Genomic DNA, 20,812 nt, shown 5'->3' with positions numbered 1-20,812 from the left:
ATTTCTTTGGACAGAACAGAATTTTTCATCAGATTGATAGAAATATATTAATCTACCCTCTCATCAGCTGTCAATTCTCAGTTTAGGTCTAAACTAATTCTATTCCCAAGATTCCAAGTGAGAGCATTACAGTAAAGTAATACATCTCTTAAGTCATATCCACCTGGTTCACGTTCAATATCCTCTCAGTTGAGAATCACAAGCTGTCAGACCAACAAGTAGTGGTTCCTGCACAAGCCTGAGAGAGGTCCTGTAACTGCCTTGGAAAACCAGCCCCACAAAAGGATGCCAGTCAGATCTTCTGTTAGCTAACCAGGTGACTTGAGCTCTCTGAATTTGTTCCCTTACGCTATATTCTTTGTTTTTTAATCTCTAAAAAAACTAAAAAAAAATTCAGGTAAATTTCTTCCTTTTTTGTTATGTTTGAATTAGGGTTTTTGGTAACTTTTTTCCAGATTTTAGAGATGTTAAAGGTTCAGGCAAGTATAAAGAAGAAAATAAAAATGTCCTGTAATACTGCCCCACAAAATAATAATTTTAAATATTTTAATGCTTTGCCTATTTGAGTTATTTCATCATTAAATGCTCCTTTATTAAAAATGACTTTAATGGCTAAATTCAAATCTAATGTACCAGAACTTATTTTAACTATTCCCTTTATTGTTGGGCAGTTATTTCCTCTTTCCCACACTTATAATGCCATCATTTTTGCATGAAAAATCTTTTATTTCTATTTGATATATATGTGATAGGCATTCTTCCATGCTTATTACAAGGGCTTAATAAAAGTTATTTCAATTTAAATGAACAAATTATTTCTTTTTGATAGATTCCAGGAAGGGAAATTATTGGGTCCTAAGATACGAACAATTTAAAACGCTTGTTATGTGGTCTGAAATTGCTTTCCAAAATTTATGCCATTACTATCAATCTGCCCATAATTTAAAAAGGAAAACAAGCAGGAATTATATGTTTGGGGGAGAAATGTAAAACTCTATTTTAAATTTGTTTAATTTAGCTTTGATTTCATATTTGTTGTAGCCGTAAGATGAAGATTGAGTCATTTGATTTCATTTAAGGGTGTTTTAAATTCCTTGGTTTTCTGTTCTGAGTCTATGCTTTTTCTCTCTTTAAGTGTGTTTTCAGTCATATATATTTTCCTGCTAACACTGTATTTTTCTCCTTCCTGTATGATTTGTGGCTTCATGACTGTCAATCATTTTTTCCCAGATGTTCTTTTTCTTGGTGTCTCATTTATTTCATATGTGATGACGGTGTTACTCATATCCAGTTCCTACACTTCCGTGTAATCTACCCTCAATTTCACATCTTTGACTGATAATTTTATTTTGGGATCAGGAAAAAAAAAAAAAAATATATATATATATATGTGTATCTTTGATTTTTATATATTTGCTGTGTTCTCACCACTGTTATGGTCAATTTCAAGTAAACCTTCCTGGGTGCTTCACATTAAAGTTCCTTTAATTGTGTCCATATGTCCCCACAATTGTATGTTATTGCCACTAGATTTCTTTTCTATGTACACTTACTTGCAGTAAATGTATATAGCTCATTCTGTAGCTTGTAGCTCATTCTTCAATATACTAGACTTCTCCAATATTTACAATAGTTATTTGCAGTTCCCATTAGCACTATTTTATTCTAATGTAGTTGGCCATTGGCATGTAAATTTTAAAGCTAATATAGCAAAAGTCAAATTATATACCTGAATTTAATTGTTATTTGTGTATCCTGATTATAATATTATATAACGCATAATCTCCAAAGACCTTTTAACAGGGACTATTATCGCACACCTGGGCATTTTGTTATTCTTGTCTGGTATTCACTGTAGCTTTTATAGTAACCTTGTAGTTTAAGCTGAATACATATCTTAATAGTTTACCTTATGCATTTTTGTTTTTTTGAGACAGAATCTTGCTCTGTTGTGCAGGCTGGAGTGCAGTGGTGCGATCTCAGCTCACTGCAATCTCCGCCTCCTGGGGTTAAGCGATTCTTCTGCCTCAGCCTCTTGAGTAGCTAGGATTACAGGCACCCACCACCATGCCCAGCTAATTTTTGTATTTTTAGTAGAGATGGGAGTTTCACCATGTTGGCCAGGCTGGTCTCAAACTCCTGACCTCATGATTCACCCACCTCAGCCTCCCAAAGTGCTGGGATTACAGCTACGAGCCACTGCGTCTGACCTGCAAAAATTTTTTAGTGTATCTTCTAAGCTTTTCACTCTTAGTTGAGGAAATATTACCTTTACATTTAAGTTTTATTTCTGAGCTCATTTCTTGCTTCTCCCCCTGCTTTATTCTAAGAATCTCTGTCTTCTGTTCTCATTTTCTTAACCTTGTTTATTGTTTTCCTTTACAAGTCTGTGGCCTTCTACATGCCCAGCATTCAACTTGGGGCCCTGGGATGAATGGTGAACCCGTGGCCCTTACCCACAGGGAGCTTACCTCACTTGAGTGGACACAGCACTTATGAGAATGATTGCCCTACAAGGTGAAATTATTATTTGGGGCCTTTGAAGGAAAGGTTGGGTTTCAGAGAAGAATGGGAAAGAGTGCATGGGCAAAAAGAACAGCATGAGAGAAGGCAACCAGGTTAGTCTGGCTGGCAAAGCTTAGCTTGCCTTTAGGGGAGTAGAGGGGATACAGCTGAACCATGGGCTTTGTGCCAGGTCATATGAAGGCAGAGTTTAGACTCTGCTCTGTGGTGGTTTTGTGCAGGAAAGTGACATAAAGAAGGCCCTTTTCTGGCTCATAGAAATAAGTTTGAAGGGAAAACATGAGAGAAGGAAGGAGCTCTAAGACTCAACTGTTCATTCCTTAAATCAATCAATACTACCTGCCTGTCATGTGCCAGATACTATGCCAGGGACTCTAGGACCAGCAGCAAGCAAGACATCATCATCCTGCTCTTATGGGGCTTAAGCTCCCGTGTATGGTGGTGGTAGCAGCAGCTGTATGTGCAATATACACCTCATGGCACTTACATTCTAGCATTCAGGGACTGTGGTCAGTGTGTAAACAAATGTTCAGTGCCCTAGTCAATTCCTGTGTCCTTAAAGGAATATTCCCTTTGTCCTTACAGTTTAGCCTAGTTGCTCCTGTGACCCCTCTCCCCACTCTTTTTAGAATCCCTATTAAATTTTGAATTTGCCCATTGATACAGCTGGAAGATTCAGAGTTTCTGTTTGATAAATCCGCTTTGGGACTTGACATACTGGAAGCAGCACTTTGAAATGACCAGACAAGGGAGGTAGCCTGTGGAACTATGTAGACAAAGCTCATTCTTTGGTTATAACTTGAAATCAGTTCACAACTTCTCAAGTTTGATCCCCGGGGGAGACACAGGCCCTAGCACAATTCTGACTGAGGTGCAGAAACTGGGAGAGCTCTTTCCAGGAAGCTTCCCTTTGTGTGCTGTCTGTGTTCACGGCTGTAACCAGTGATCTTGTTCCCCCCACCCCTCTTGGCAGGAATCTTACATCCTTTCTGCAGAACTTGAAGAAAAGTGTGAAGACATAGGCAAGAAGCTATTGTACTTGGAAGAGCAACTTCACACAGCAATCCACAGTCACGATGAAGATCTCATTCATATCCTTTTCATCTTGCAGATTAAGCAAGACAAAGTTATTTTATAAAAGAACGTCTTTAAAGGGTAGTTATGCCTCAGAAGATGGCAACAAATAGATGCTGCTGTTATTTATAGTGCAGAGCACCTCAGATCTCTGAGATTATCAGGTATGAAACATTTTCTCTCTAGTTTTCAGTAAGCAATTCAGTATTTTTTTTTTTTTTTTTTGAGATAGAGTCTCGCTTTTGATGCCCAGGCTGGAGTGCAATGGTGTGATCTCAGCTCACTGCAACCTCCACCTCCTGGGTTCAAGCGATTCTCCTGCCTCAGCCTCCTGAGTAGCCGGGATTACAGGCGCCCACCAGCATGCCCAGCTAATTTTTTTTGTATTTTTAGTAGAGACGGGGTTTCACCATGTTTGACAGGCTAATCTAGAACTCCTGACCTCAAGTCATCCGCCCGCCTTGGCCTCCCAAAGTGCTGGGATTACAGGCTTGAGCCACCACATCTGGCTGCAGTTCAGTATTTTTAATTGCTAAACCCAACCGCTAACAATTAAGTTCAGACATGTACACAAGGAAGCCAAAGCAAAATGCAGTTTCCAGTGGGTGTAAAGCTGGCTCTGTGTGGCCCTGGTGGAAGAAAACAGTTGACTGGCTCATTTTCCTATGAGCTTTTTCAATACCAAGTGTCCTAAATCCATCTCTGAGTTTCTTTATCTAGCAACTCTACCTAGTAATGGGCAGTAAGTAACAAAACAAACAGGACTTTGGATTATTTCCTTTCAACTTCTAACCATGTACACATGGTTGAACTCAGTTTAGTCCCTTCTGGTTCCCAGTGATAGAATTTCTTGTACCAGACTTAACATCCTTGGTGTTAACCTATAAACACCTTCCTCAAAACTAGCTGCTAGTGAGCAAGATGGCTTGAGAACATACTGGCTTAGGTATGCATCCATATGAAGCACTCCGTTCTATCTTGATCTGTAGACACAGTTTGTCACTGGTTAGTTCTGCTGAGAGCAAACGAATGGGTACACAGTGGGTGAAGGGATATGCAGCCCTATATCCTTTCAGTTATTTAATCACAAGTTGACACTTCTGTAGCCAAAAACGCTTCCCTATTCATCTTTCTATTCAGTAGAATGTCTTTTATTAGATGCATTTGTGAGAAATTTAGGTATTTTGGTCTTTGCTTGTCATTGCTGTCTTACTTTTTAGAATTCCAGTTTTTGCCATACTTTATGGGCTGTGTGTGTGTGTGTGTGTGTGTGTGTGTAAGTAGCTTTGAATGGCCAAGGATTAATCTTAGTCACAAATAGTCAGATCTGCAACTTAATGATAGATCCAATGCTACGCTTCCTTCCTTGCTATAACTTTATATTTTTGACCTTGTTTATTAAGCTGAGCAGAAAATTTATTCAACTTAATCAGCAACGATTTTCACATTGCTTTAGGTAAATTTTGAAAAGCAGATACTCTGTTCTTCATAATTTCCTGCCTCTTAAGAATCTTGTATTTAAGCTATTATCAGAAAGTTTCCCAAAGAAACATAGAAACATAGAATAAGGATGGTGTTTTTATTTATTCCATGTTCATGGGGTCACAAATCTTTGAGCACATCTAAGGTGGTATGGCTCCCAGCAAATGGGCAGATGATGGGGCACAGAGGAGCAACCCACTGCAGAGAGTCAGTGGATGTGAAGGAGTTCCTGTTCCCCAGCCCACCAAATGGGCAGTTCCTGAGTAGGAGGTACCTCTGTCTTCAGGTAGCAGTTCTAAGGGCTACAGTCAGGTTTCTGTGCTGGTCTCTTGTTGTGAAATTTTCTAAAAGGTTAGTTTGATTCTGGGGAATTGGATCGTATTTTTACTAGAGCTGGGAGGCAGGTCTAGCAAAGACCCCTGAGAATAAAAGGGGTTAAGCAGTGTTTAAACAAGATCCTTTTAGTTTTTCCACAGCTGATCCAAGCCAGATTTAGTAGCAGTGGGATCATGGATAAGTGATAATGCCTCTTTAAGCATTAAGGTTCCCATCTGTAACGTCAGGATAACATACACCTCTAAGGTTTTTATGGGGGTTCAATAAGGCCATATTCACAATGTACGTTTAACGTAGCCATGGGTAAGTGCATGATTTTAGGTAGAAAAGTGTTATCCAAGTCCATTTGTCTCGCAGTTCTTAGTAAGTTAGTCACAAGCTCCAAGAACATCCCATTTATGCACAAAAAGTTTCAAGGTAGATTGATTCAACTATTTTGTAATAAACACTTAAAGGAATCAATCAGTAGCTCCACAATAGCTTAGATGAAAAGTCATTTAATTCTGATGAAACGTCTATAAATAGGGATTATTATCCCTACTTGACAGTTGAAAAAAAACAAGACTTGACAGTCGAAAAATAAGAACGACTTGGCTGGCACAAGGTCATTTCTGATGAGTAGCAGAACTTTCCAGCCACAAGTCCCATGGGCCTATTTGGCCCATCAGAAAGCAGCTATTGCCTATACGTAAATGGACAGGTCTGTTCCATGGAACACACAATTACTTTAAAATTTTAAGCTATAATCAAAGTATTTTACTGATGTTCCATTTTTTGAGAATTTCGCTGATCTCTGCTGTGATAAGCAGAGAAGCACTGGTTTAGGTACTGAAGTCAGCTCTCTCCCTCCCTCCAATAAAATCTACACAATGATATGGAGTTCAATCCAGACTTTTCTTCAAATTCCAGTCTTTTGTTCTGTCACTGATTGAGAACAAATACACAGAAGGTGTCTTTGAATTCATACAAAGAGGCACTTAAATTTGAGTGGAACATTACACCGTAAGATAGAAAGACATGTTTACAAGGCTCTACGGAGGCTCCCCTACACAAACAAAAGCCGTTGTTTCAAATGAGAGCTTCTCTAGAGATTCAGAGAGGCTGCCAGAATCCTACAGCCAAACTCTGACTGGTTTATATGTCCATGTTTGATCAAAGATACAGTGCTGAGTGTGGCTGAAAGAAACAGCTTGTTGTCAGTGATACAGAAGGATTGCACAGTGAGTGCAGTATTTTGTTTGATTCCATTAAGCATGCTGCCAGAGCCTACTGTGCATGTGAGGTAGAGGGTACCCAATTAATCTAAGTCCACATTGGAATGTGATGAATGTAAGCCCACATTGGACGTCCACGTCTGAAAGACTCAAGCCACAGATGCTACCATGGATGTTTATTCTTTGTGTGGAAAACACTTAGTTTTTACATAAACCATATGTGTGCGTAAGGACTATTAGTGTGGCATCAACAGAGGCTGGGGTGGGCAGTGGGACTGAGTTTCCAAATAGGTCCTTGTGGCCTCCTAATTTAATATCCGTGTTATGGGCAGCCTACTGGGTGTCTCCTACTTTTATCAAGAAGACACTGATTGACAAATCCAAGGAGGGAGAGGAAATAGCCCATGCCTCTTCATCGTCCTGACAGGCTCACCAAATTACATGTAGCATGACCAAATAACAACACAAACCCGTCAGCTACTGTGGCAGCGAGTGTCTGAAAACAGTCTGCACCATTAATTGGGAGAGCTGGCGGTGGAGAGGTGGCTCACGCCTAGTGCCTGAGAAGGGGACAGGAGGTGTGACTTCACAGCCAGTCAAGCTGGGACTTCCAGGAGCAGTAGCGTGAATCTCTAGTGCATTTTCACAGTCGTCTGGGGTCCTAATTAGCAGTTATGTTTTGAAAAACATTTTGATTGTGTGCAGTGTCTCCTCCATGCTCAAAATGTTGTAACCAAAAACCTTCCAAATTAAGGTGGATTTTTAAGCAGGAATTTTCTCATTTTCTTCCTCCTTCAATTTCTACAACACACTTTCAAAGGAAAAGAAGTACACTTGTGATATGTACATTTTTGGCATATTTTAAAGCCCTCAGGGTAGCTCTGCCTGCCCCTCAGTCATAGGCGAGGTAGAGACACTCTGGTTCTATTTGCAGTTGTATTTACATTCATGTCTGGGAAGCCCTTGTGGAATTCTATTTCTCTGCTTATTTGGAGTGCATGGTGCCCAATTGATTAGTTTTGGTGGTGCTCGACGGCATGCTCTAAATACATCCAGGCTTGTGCGCAAACACCACAGCTCTGTAGGACCCTGGTTTAGTTCAACTTTCAAATTTTTAGCTTGAACAGACCAAGGTAACAGGAATTATGGGAAATTGTCCTGCCTCCTTGGAGATGTTTTCCACTTCTAGAGCTGAGGGGCTGGAAGAGGGATCATGTGGATCATGGAGCTCCACTCACATAGTTTATAGATAAAAAAAAATCCAGAGCCTGGCCGGGTGTGGTGGCTTACACCTTAATCCCAGCACTTTGGGAGGCTGAGATGGGTGGATTGCTTGAGACCAGGAGTTCGAGACCAGCCTAGGCAACATGGCAAAACCCTATCTCTACTAAAAATACAAAAATTAACTGGGCGTGATGGTGCGCACCTGTAGTCCCAGCTACTCCAGAGGCATGAAAATTGCTTGAACCCAGGAGGTGGAGGTCGCAGTGAGCTGAGATTGCACACCACTACACTCCACCCTGAGCAACAAAGTAAGACACTGCCAAAGAAGGAGGGTGGGAAGGAAGGAAGGAAAGAGGGGGAGAAGAGGGAAAGAGAGAGAGAGAACAGGAAGGAAGGAAGGGAGGGAGGGAGGAAGGGAGGGAGGGAAGGAGGGAAGGAAGAGAAGGAAGGAAGGAAGGAAGGAGAAGGAAAGAAAAAGAAAGAAGAAAGAAAAGAAAGGAAGAAAAAGAAAGAAAGAGAAAGAAAGAAAGAAAAGAAAGAAAGAGAAAGGAGGGAGGGAAGGAAGGGACAGGAAAGGAAAAGGAAAAGAGGAAAGAAAAGGGGAGAGAAGGGAGAGGGAAAGGAGAAGGAAGGGAGGAGAAGGGAAGGGAGAAGAGACAAGGGAAAGGAGAAGGGAAGGGAAGGGAAAAGGGAAAGAAGGGAAGGGAGAAAAAGGGAAGAAGAGAAGGAAAGGAAAGAAGGAAAGGAAAAGAAAGAAAACCCAGAGCCTAAGATGGCAGTATCTAAAGCTTTGTGAGTGGTGGGCTGGTGCAGATATAGTAGTCACAGTTCTTTCCTTAGGCTCTCACTTGGCTTTGAAATGGGACAAGGAAGAGTTGGAGCCCTACAGTGAGTGGGGAAGGGCAAGGGTGTAGACACAGGGCTGTCCTGCTTCTGGCTAAGCACGAGGTGGGCTTGGCACCAGGTAGGCAACACAGAGTTTCCGTGTACAAGTATCAAATTCTTTGAATCAAGTCTTGGGTATAGTCAAGGTTTTCCTCTTTTTCTTAAAAGACTGCGATCCTCATGGCTTTTCCATGAGGATCTCCAGTACTAAATTCTCCAGCACTATGGGCTGTAGTGGCTACCCAGGAAGGAATGGTGGTAAGAAGAAATAATGTAGCATAGGAGCAGCACTTTCAAATGATAAGAGGGTCCCTTATCCAAAATGCTTGGGACTAGAAGTGTTTTGAAGTTCTGATTTTTTCAGATGATGGAATATTTGCATTATACTTACTGGTTGAGCACACCAAATCCAAAAATCCAAAATCTGAAATGTTCCAATGAGCATTTCCTTTGAACATCACGTCGGTGCTCAGAAGGTTTTGGATTTTGGAGTATTTCAAATTTTGGATTTGGGGATTTGGGATGCTCAACTTGTACTATTGTTGCTTTTTGAATCAAACTAGGTCAGATGAACCGAAGACCGAAGTTTGACTGAGCCATTGAAATGCTCACTTGGACATTTCATTGACAGTAAGACACTCAATTGTTTTCTTATAAAAACAGAAGACTCCAGCTAAAGAATTCCAGAATCTTTTGCAAATGGTGCCCCAAATCACAATATTGCCTTATCATCTATTCCTGAATGCAGGTGTCCTGCTGTCTTACTCCTTTGCTAATTGCAAACACAGACATTTTTAACAAGTTACATACTTACCTGCCATGTGGATAGTCTATTCCAGGGAGGTAAAGAATGGGCTTGGGTTCCAAAGGTGTTTTAAAGATGTTAGGATGTTCATCCCTGTGACGTTGTTATAAAGAATCTGCTAATTTTCTTAGATACCACAGGTACTTGGTGACATATCTGTTATGGGGGGCAGATACTTAGCAACTCAGGTCCCTAAGGCACAGGGCTCATAAGAATTATTCTGCTTTTTGAGGCCTATTCTTGCAGTTAGGTGCAGTTAGCACCTCTATTCTAGTTTTGGGATTTGCCTAAAATTTCAATAGTTTTGGAATTTTCCTAAAATTTCAATTTGCCTAAAATTCCAATTGTTTTTCAGTTCTTTGACAAAAATTAAGGTCAAGGTCAAGTGTCTCAATGGGCTTCAACTATGAGCTTATTGGATTCGTGATCAGAAAATCTGATTATAGCTACTACTTAGCCTTAAGATCTTGCTTAGATGTATCAAATGAGATAGCTTATTTTTTGTAAGTCAGTGAGAAAATGTTGCAAAATATTTTTAAAAAATATATGGTTCAGTATGAATGCCAGACTTTTATCTATTTTCTACTTAGCATCTTCTCTTGGCTAATAAGCTTGTCCAACTTATCCTGTCTAAAATCCAATTCCTTCCCTCCTCTACCAAAAACATCAAACGCTCATTCCTAGTCCTCTCCTTCTTAATAAAATACAGATGTGTTTTGTGTTTTTCTAATTATTTGCTCAGATAAAAAATCAGGGAGTCCTTCTTGATGGCTTTTCCATTTTCCATGTCCCACATCCAGTCTGTCACCATATGCTCTTGATTGTATCTGCAAAACACATCCAGAATCTAGCCACCTCTCCTACCTCCACTGCCACTACCCTGGTCAAGCCATGATTGTTTCTTGCCTGAACGATTGCAGTGGTCTCCTAATTGGTCACTCTCTGCTTCTACCCTTACCCCCTTTAATCCATTTTCAGCACAGCAGCCAAACTGACATGTCACCCCTCTGCTCCAGGTCCTCCCACAGCTCCTCCCATCTTACTGTGAACACAGCACAGCTGGACATACTATCAACATGGAGCCTGTTTACTGTCTGCTGCTCTCGTAGGTATTTATGCCATCCATGATAGCAGTGACTTTGATTCACTCCTGTACTGCTGTGTCCATAACATTTGTTAACACACAGTGGAAACTCAGGAAACATTTGAATGTTTGAATGAATGAAAGAAAGAATGAGGATCTCTCTCTGCACTTTCATTTCTCCCAACTGCTTAACAGGGAAATGTTTCCAGTGGTTTATTTTATAAACATATTGATTTAAATATGAAAGCAATGCATTTCCATTGTGAATATCACAGAAGTATGGAAAATAAAAAAGCTGTTTCCCTCCCATTGCCTCTACCTGGAGATCACTACTTTGTCCTCCTGAAGCCCTTTTCTAGACCTATAAATGGCTTATCTCAATAGTCTTTGTTTGCAAAATTAGGATCATTCCATACAAATTATTCTCGAATGTGCTTTCGCCCACCCCATTGTGCATTTTTCCCTGGGCACTCTTCCATTCCAGTACATCCAAAATGCTTTGTAACTCACACTTTGTAAGGGATCATAGAGGCAGGTTGGTTAGAGAGAAGTACTTTGCAAATAAAATATGATTTTAATTATTATTTTAATGATTTTTACCCCCACAGGCTCATTAAATGAGGTTTCTAGGATTTCTGATGTCCAACCCTGCTTGGACAGAGCCTAAGGTATTTGTTACATCTGTTATATTAAGAAATAAACTTTAAATCTCATGACGACTCACAAAAGACACTATACTCTCTAGGCTGGGCCGCGGTGGCTCAAGCCTGTAATCCCAGCACTTTGGGAGGCCGAGACGGGCGGATCATGAGGTCAGGAGATCGAGACCATCCTGGCTAACACGGTGAAACCCCGTCTCTACTAAAAATACAAAAAAAAATTAGCCGGGCGAGGTGGCGGGCGCCTGTAGTCCCAACTACTCCGGAGGCTGAGGCAGAATGGCGTGAATCCGAGAGGCGGAGCTTGCAGTGAGCCGAGATCGCACCACTGCACTCCAGTCTGGGCCACAGAGTGAGACTCTGTCTCAAAAAAAAAAGAAGACACTATACTCTCACAAGGAAAAAATATTTCTTTGAACCCTAACCCTGTAAGGAAGGTACGAGATTCAGCATTTTACAAGTAGAATAATTAAGCATTCAATGATTTGCCGAGCTCACCATAGCTAGGGAGTTACCTCCTCAAATGCTGGTTTTCTGACCCCTATCTGTGTTAGTAATTGTTGTATGAGGGGCTGATGTGTTAATTTAGTTATAGACTAACTTCGTCTTTTGCTTTTGAAACTTCTCACTCCTTACTTTTAACCTTTTCAGTGTGTTCTGCCAGTGCCAGAAGTTTTATGAGTTTTTAAAAAAACATCACATTTTGATTCACGTTCTCTCTCTAAAAACCTTTGTCATCATTTAGCACATTACAAATAGCGGCATGTAGTCCCAGGCTACATGTCAAAGGTAATTAAATCTCAGGAGTTTGTCAGGATTCATAAACTGCTTAAGTTCCGTGCCTGCTCTTCATAGTTGTAGCATAACTTTGTGATTAAATTCCAGTTTGGTATTCAGTCTGGGACCACTTACGCTTTTGCTTGTATGAAGTCGTATATGTTTTCACTAAAGATTAGCAGAGCTATGCAAGAAATGGAAACAACCAAAGCCTCTTTAAAAAAAAAAAAAGAAAGAAAAAGAAAAAGAAAGGCAAATATTGGATTCTTTCCTCCCTTGGGCTCCCTCCTACCCACCTCCCATTTTCCTCAAGTTCAAATGCAAGGAGAGAATCCTAGTAGTAAATGCATGTAAATTACACAAATGATAGAGTCTAGTGAAGCTTCAAGAAGGTGAAAAACTGCCAGAACTTTTCAGGGTGGTTCGGCACATTTGCTTAGAAGAGATTCGTTTGCATAATTCCCAGGATCCTCTGAAGTTCCTTGTTGAAAAAGGAAAGGAGGCCGGGCATGGTGGCTCATGCCTGTAATCCCAGCACTTTGGGAAGCTGAGGCAGGCAGATTGCCTGAAGTCAGGGATTCGAGACCAGCGTGGTCAACCTGGTGAAACCCCATTTCTACTAAAAATACAAAAATTAGCATGGTGGCAGACATCTATAATCTCAGCTACTTGGGAGGCTGAGGCAGGAGAATCACTTGAACCCCGGAGATGGAGGTTGCAGTGAGCCGAGATCACACCATTGCACTCAGCCTGGGCTACAAGTGCAAAACTCTGTCTCAAAAAAGAAAAAAAAAAAAAAAAAGGAAGAAAAAGAAAGGGAATGCTTTCCACAGTGGTTTGTAAGGGTGTCTTTTTCTGTTGTCGTTGCATTGACATTGCACTTTGGGAGAACCACGTGGTAGTGTAGGTGGTCTGTAAATAGTCAGACTCCCTTTCCCAAAGCTCTCCATTCCCTCCGTGTCTGATCTAGTACTATTGGAGTGGTCTGGCTTCATGTGATGACTTCAGCATATTTAGGTGGTGTCAACATATTTCTACTTTCCCCCTTGGTCCCTGTTGGATGAAAATGGATCAGTTTGCTTGTTAAACCCAACTCTCACCCTGCATTTGCCTTAGAGTTGTTCTGACTACAAGTAAAAAGGGAAAGGATGAACTGGATGATGTATGGACAGAAAAACCACTGTTGGTTAAACATTCCCCTGCTTGAACACCCGGACGAGAACCCACTTCTTAAGAGAACTACAGCCTTATCTATTACTGTTTGCTAAGTTCTCTATGATTGTTTTCTCCATGTGAGAAATAACTTTATAGGTTAGAAAACGAAGAGCCCAACAGCTTAAGAAAAAAAAAGAACCAACCAACCAAACCGGAGAAAGCAAACTCTCTGCCCTTTGATGGACTCTATCTAGTCTTGAGTGCCCTTCCTAGTCACTGGGAATATACTAACAGGTAACAGCAGGTTAGACCTGGAGGGGTTTCAAAGTCATCATCTTAAGAGAAAACTGAGGCTTTAACTGGTTTGCATAGGGTGACAAGACTGGTTAATGGTGAACAGAGACCGTGTTAATAACTGAGTCTGGTCCAGTATGCCTCTCCCGACTTATGGTGACCCCAAATCCTGTATTTCTCGACGAGATTTTGATTTCAAGCATTCTACCCTTTCCACTGTCAAGAGTATTTGCATCTGACAGTTGCCCCGCCCCAACTTGGGGCTTAGCTGTAGTTATGGTCACGCCAACTGCATATCATTGAGCATCTAAGTTGGCCATCTGTCTCGGCTAAGAGCTGTTTCTTCCATTTCCTTTCTAAGACCTGACTTGAGATGGTCAATACCTCAGGCATTGTAGAAATTGCAGTCATTCTTAAAAGAAAAAGTATAAAATTTATATTAATATTTAATTCATCCAATTTGAAAGAACTTGAAACTGCAATTAGGTGGCAGTGCCCATCTGCTTCCAGTAGGCTCACGTGCTCTTCAATCCCTTGGAGGCTGCAGAGGGCCACCATCACCTTCGAATGTGCTCCTTAACAACGTGCCCACAGTCTCTCAAGAGGGAGCTCCAGATGGTGAAGGAAACTCTGCAGGCCATGATCCTGCAGCTCCAGCCGGCAAAGGAGGCGGGGGAAAGAGAAGCTGCAGCTTCCTGCATGACAGCTGGTGTCCGGGAAGCATAAGCCTGAGGAGAGACGGGATGGGGGGGAGGTGGGCCACCATGTCAACAGTTTGGACCCGGGGGGCTGCTATCCCCTCCCCCTGCATAACTAATGTGCCTGAATTAATTATGGAGATACAGAGCCTTGAGGTCTTTCAGTGGAAAGGTGGCTCATGTTCATTCTCATGAGTCTGAAACTGAGGAGTCTGCAAATTGGAATATGGAGAGAGAGACGGATTTGCTGAATTTCCTTCCAAATGTCACTCAAAAATTTCTCTTCCATGTCATTCATGGGAATGTCTTGCACAGGATTTGAGAATATTTTCATCTCAGCCCCCATTAGAGAGAAGTTGGGGTGAATTCTGGAAAAATGTCTCTTTTCCCTGTAGCATTTGTCTTCTGCTGCAACTAAAATATTTCCTGATTCAAGATTCTATAAAAAGGAAACCAAGCATAAGACTCTGTCATCATACCTGTTACATGTTCCTACAGATGCACCATCTAAGAGAGCTAATTAACCTCAGAGTCTGGAATTAACAGCTTTTCACCTTACTTCTCCTGTGATCTAATATTATCTTAGAAAAATTAATATGCAACTTCCAAAAGATATTTTGGTAAGACAACAGCCTGTCAGTGGTATGCCACCTTTCAATCTTCCCTTTGTGGCCATGATTGCACCTGAGGAAAGGATCCCTGAGAGGCTGTGTTTCATCAGGAGATTTATGAAATTTACTCACAGTGGGGCTGTGGATGGATCAGGGGAAACCTGTATAAAATGTTTGAGCCCGTTCTGTTTTCCCGTGGAACCTGTTTCACTCAATGCCAGGCAGTGCACCATTTAGGAAAGCAGTGCAGTACTCAGTAAGGCAGTGCAATACTCAGTAATAGTGCAGTACTCAGTCACACAGTGCAGTACTCATTAATACGGTACAATACTCAGTAAGGCAGTGAAGTATTCAGTAATACAATACAGTACTCAGGGAGTGCAGTACTCAGTAAGGCAGTGCAGTACTCAGGAATACAGTGCCGTACTCAGTAAGGCAGTGCAATACTCAGTAATACAGTGCAGTACTCAGTAAGGCAGTGCAATACTCAGTAATACAGTGCAGTACTCTGTAACACAGTGAAGTACTCAGTAATACAGTACAGTACTCAGTAAGGCAGTGCAGTACTCAGTAACGCAGTGCAGTACTCAGTAACAGTGCAGTACTCAGTAATATAGTACAGTACTCAGTAAGGCAGTACAGTACTCAGGCAGTGCAAAACTCAGTAACGCAGTGCAGTGCTCAGTAAGGCAGTGGAGTGCTCAGTAACACAGTGTAGTACTCAGTAGGACAGCACAGAACTCAGTGACACAGGGCAGTTAGTACTCAGTACTATAAGTACTGAGTACTTATATAGGCAATGTAGTACTTAGTATATCAGTGCAGTACTCTCATGTTGGCCAGGAGAATCTCAATAATGCAAGGGCATTTCAGGCTCCTGCTGGGCTGCTTCTTTGACCCAGCTGCTGATTTCAATTAGGCAGCACTTCCCAAAGTGCACTGAGGAAGGTGGCCCCAAGAGATGCTCTAAACAAAGGAGTCCCCTTTCCGGTCAAGTACCTTTGATAAATACAACATACCATAATATCTGCTTGGAGAACCACAACGCGCATTAGCATATTAGTCTGAGAGAACTTATAGTAAGTAAACTCACTTGATTTTATCTAACCTCAAACTTTCCAAGCTTAATGGATCTTGAATTTTTTTCATGTAACTCCTATTCATATTCCACAGATCTAGTATTGTACAGCACTGCATTCTCTGAGGAAGTGCAAGTCCAAACTCTGATTTACATCACTGTAGAAACCACACTCACAGTTTTGCAGAGTGTTGAGCTTAATAACTACCTGCCACAGATCGGTAAATTTAATCCAGTGGTGGTTCTGTCTGTGCTTCTGTTCTCATATATATGATTAGGGACAGTGATGTTCCTGCCTTCACTAGGATCCATGGATATGAGACCATTTTTGTTATTTCCTGAAGTCACACTGGCATTTCCAGAAGGCATCTGGTGCTTTGCTCAGCCTTCCATGCTGTGCCACACTTCTGTCCTCAGTCAAGGAGATGGCCCTGCTGAAGCCAGCAGTTGGCTGGGGTCCAGGAAACAAACCAAAAACACAATATGTGAATATGCTGATTGTGTTCCCTATGGCTTCATCTTGAGTGAAATACGTTCTACATATTTTAATAATAAGTATAATTAGCTTGTTCCTGGACTTCTCTTTTCAATGATGAACCAAATTCCTCAATTATTTATAATTGTGTCTAAAGAAAATTATGAACTGGTCGCATGGCACTTGGAGTCCTTGAATTAATTCCAGTGAAGCAAAACTTGGGAAGAGTCAGGATTGGCCACATTGCCAGTAGCAAATTCCTACTTCGACATATGTCTTTTTAAAAAGCCTCCCAGACACAAGACATCTTAACCGTCACTAGCCCAAGTGTTTTGTATTACACAGACACCATCATGAAATAATTCTGTGAGGTCATGATGTATTTGAAAATTCTGCAAGTTAATAACTGCCTTGAATTATTTGAACCCCAAATAAGGGTTCTTTGGTACCTCTAGTAGATAGTGTGTTCATTTCCCTGCTGCAAATTTTGAAGTATTTGGGCAGGTGAGTAATGTTTAAACCATGTACTGTAACTCATCTGTTGTCTTGACTTGGTCTTAGAGTGTCATTCAGAAAGCCTGCTAAGGGCCAGAGTGCTTCCTCTGGCTACACCACCTCCTCAGGACAACCCCAGTGTCTTAAGCTACTTTGACCCTGGGAGACACATGATTTGTATCCTCAATCATACTATAGAGCAGTTTTTGTCAGGGGAACATAAAAATATCCAAGAGAAGTTAAGGCTTAGATTTAAAAGCATCAAAACAACAACAATAAAAATTTATATTGGAGATAGCCAAGATCATAAGCAAAAGCACATATTGAAAATGATGAGTTAGAATCTGATGTGACTGGGATGTGGTGTGGGAGAATGTATAGTATTATACTGTTTGCCTTGCTGGAATGCTGGCTTTCAAATGGTCACCCATTTTTCTTTCACTGGCCTGAGTTAGGACATGCTGTCTGTCACAACAGTCCCAGTTCCATCCAACTTTCTTTCTTTCTTTCTTGCTTGCTTTCTTGCTTTCTTGCTTTTTTTGAGATGGAGTCTCACTCTGTCACCCAAGTTGGAGTGCAGTGGCCCCACAATCTCGGCTCACTGCAACCTCCACCTCCTGGGTTCAAGCTATTCTCCTGCCTCAGCCTCCCAAGTAGCTGGGATTACAGGCGCTCGTCACCAGGCCCGGCTGATTTTTGTATTTTGAGTAGAGACAGGGTTTCACCATGTTGGCCAGGAGAATCTCAAACTCCTGACCTCAGGCGATCCACCCACCTTGGCCTCCTAAAGTGCTGAGATTATAGGCATGAGCCACTGCACCCGGCCAACTTTCTGAAATTTCAAAACTGAATTGATCCTTCTCCAAATTAGTGTGTAATATTGGGAACTTATCTTTCCCCTCAGTAAGGCTGGTTTCCTCCACCCCAGAAACATGTAAGGGTTGGTACCATGCTAAGCCCTTACCATGCTAAGCCCTTTATAGTCATATCCTATAATCCCTATATCAACCTTATAAGGATGGTGTTTGTAGATGATGCAACTGAGCCTTAAAAGGACTAATTCCCTTTTTCTAAGGCACAGAGCTGGTAAAATGGGGAGTAATAGTGACCCTAACAGTCACAGACAGGCAGCATGCTCTTAACCAGCACTCTTCCTAAAGTTCCTTTAATGTCCTTTTGAGATTTTGAACCATGGAACTTACTCGTTCACCTGGTTAAGAACACATGGGCACTGTGGAAATCTTGGCTGGGGAGTCAAAGAAACTGAGCCTGGGGCAAATGAGGCTTCCCACACTGCCAGGGGAGCCTCACTGTGAAGTCTAGGCTCAGACAGGCTTCAACAAACATATTCACCCCACCATCATCCTAACCTAACCATTCCCCAGTCATCCCAGGAACAACCACTCACAGCCTGACACTGGGCAGATTTTCGTGAAGATCCTCAACCAATTGGTGTTTTTCAGAAGTGTTCCAGTATTGTGAATTCTGTGTTGTGGAGAAAAGCAACCATGCATTTACTGGTCAAGGCCTTCTTGTATACGTAATTCAATACTTTTATTTTTAATATCTTCACCTTATCTGATCTTTGAATTTTGTCATATAATTTATTGCTTCATTAAGGTTACTTTTTGTTGTAGAAAATAAAAGCTGATATCCAAGCCATGGTGCACCTTGATGATTTTTTGTCCTTTGAAGTATGAATGATAGAAAAATGTATCAGGTTTATTCATCTCATCTTTCTGTTACAGGATGATTAATTGTACAATTACTTACATTATACAAAACATTTATAATAAAGCCATGCTTTAGAATTGCATATGTGTTTACTTCCAGATATCAGTAAATCAGAAAATCATGAAATATTCTATTGCCAGACTCCTAGATTAAGGAAATTGAAAATAACATTACCACTAAGAGTTGGGAACATGACAAAGACACCCTTAATACCACTGAAAATATTTTACTGGAGATATTGGCTAATTTAGTTAGGCAAGAAAAATATAGAAGGGTTACAATTTGGAAAAGAAAAAATAAAGCTTTAATATTCACAGATGATGTTATTGTAAGCTTGAAAACCTAAGAGAATCAGTAGAAAAACTTTCACACAATTAACACAATCAAAATCAACACAACCAAAATCAACAGCCTTCATATGTGCAGACTATTGAAGATCGAGTATAAGAAAAGACCCCATTTTCAGTAGCAACATAAAGCAAGAGAAAATGGCTAAGAATACATTTATATAAGAAATGCATAAGCCTTAGATGAAGGAAATTTTAAGATGAAGGACATGAGACAAGAATTGAATACATGGAAAGACACGTTAAGCTTTTGGATAGGAAGGCATCATAAATTTAAAAATTTCCATCAGTCAATTTATAAATATTTCCTGATCCCAAATGGGACAATAGATGTCTAGTTAGCCCCCATGTGCATTGTCCCATTCATCCTTTTAGCCATTCTGTGTCTAGAAACTTAAACTGCAGTGGTACGTGTGTGCAGAATTGCAGGTGTGCATTTGTAGCATTGTTTGTAAGGACAAAAATGAGAAACAACTGACATTTTCATTTGCATAAATTGGAGGCTGGTTAAATAAATTACTGTACATTCACAGTATGGAATGCTTTACAGTTGCTAAAAAAAAATTTATGTACATATGTGCTTGTCACTGCAGAGCTATCACTGGAAAGGTATCCAGGCGACTTAGTGGAAAAAAAATGGGAAGAAGGTTTACTTTTCTGCTCTATACTATTCTCTTAAACATTTGGTACTGTGTGCATATATTTACCTATTCAAAATAAAATCATTTCTTTAAGAAAAAAACATAATTAATGAGCCTGAGAGTAGGCCCTCAAGTAGGGCTGGGCACACAGGCTGTTGATGGTTGCCCAGGTCTCCTTGCTGCTGATGCAGGATTCATCTGCTCTTTATTTACCTACTGTGTGCCCAGCACTGTGCTAGGGTATGCACCTGATATTGGTGATAAAAAGGCAAGTATGACCTATGACATAATGTGATCAGATGATTTTAAGATGAGAAGGAAATTGATATGGTTAGGCTTTGTGTCCTCACCCAAATCTTACCTTGAATTATAATCCTCATAATCTCCATAATCTCCATGTGTCAAGTGAAAGACCAGGTGGAGGTAATTGAATCATGGGGGCAGTTTCCCCAATGCTGTTCTCATGATAGTGAGTTCTGATAAGATTTGGTGGTTTTCTAAGGGGCTCTTCCCCCTTCACACAGCGCTTCTCCTTCTTGCCGCCTTGTGAAGAAGGCGCTTTGCTTCCCCTTTGCCTTCCACCATTGTAAGTTTCCTGAGGCCTCCCCAGCCATGCTGAATTTTGAGTCAATTAAACCTCTTTCCTTTATAAATTACCCAGTCTCGGGAAGTTCTTTATGGCAGTATGAAAATGGACGAATACAGAAATGAATGACTATCATTGAAACTTTTATCACTTTAAAGACAAGAGATCGATTTTGTTCTCACCATTTTCTTGAACTACTACATCTGGGGATTTAGTACTAAAAAGTCAGCACTCTCTGAAACCCATGGTCTCTCCCTTCTGGGTTAGGGAAGAACATCAAGTCTCCTTCCTTTGAGCCCTGGATCAAAGAGACCTGAGAGGTGATTGATTGTGTAGGCAGAATGGAGACTTGGGAAACGGAGTCACATTCTGCCCTTCATTGTCCCCCAGGAACTATTTATGCGCTCATTGTTTTATCCAATGTTAGGTGTGCTTTTAAATGTACGTATCACACACACTCTTCCACTGTGGAAGACGCAATCACAAACACCAGCATGAAGAACAGCCCAGCTGACCTCCCTCATCTTGACAATAGGACAAAACAGCTTCTTGAATCCATTGGAAGCAGAACCTTTACTACAGCGATGAGACCTTTTCCCATTGTCTATTTATTCATTCCCTCAAGAAGCATTGGA

At 40.9% G+C, this 20,812-nt stretch overlaps 1 protein-coding gene across 6 annotated transcripts in view; it reads left to right on the top strand.

Annotated features, from left to right (window-relative positions):
• Positions 1-15,721, top strand: part of DISC1 (DISC1 scaffold protein) — a 397,938-nt gene extending 382,217 nt beyond the window's left edge. For 4 of the 6 annotated variants that reach the window (XM_033199716.1, XM_033199715.1, XM_033199713.1 and 1 more), the window contains 2 exons: positions 3,497-3,614; positions 14,105-15,721. In XM_033199716.1, the coding sequence (XP_033055607.1) occupies positions 3,497-3,614; positions 14,105-14,238 (252 nt within the window). In that variant the 3' untranslated portion in view covers positions 14,239-15,721. The remainder of the gene's footprint in view (positions 1-3,496; positions 3,615-14,104) is intronic. The other 2 variants (XR_004434336.1, XR_004434335.1) reach the window with 1 other exon arrangement.
• Positions 15,722-20,812: the final 5,091 nt, after the last annotated feature.

The sequence above is a fragment of the Trachypithecus francoisi genome, unplaced genomic scaffold (assembly GCF_009764315.1).
Source record: "Trachypithecus francoisi isolate TF-2019V2 unplaced genomic scaffold, Tfra_2.0 Lachesis_group5, whole genome shotgun sequence".
Taxonomy (NCBI): Eukaryota; Metazoa; Chordata; class Mammalia; order Primates; family Cercopithecidae; genus Trachypithecus; species Trachypithecus francoisi.
Note: the sequence above shows the minus strand (reverse complement) of the source record. Positions and strands in the feature narration are given on the sequence as shown.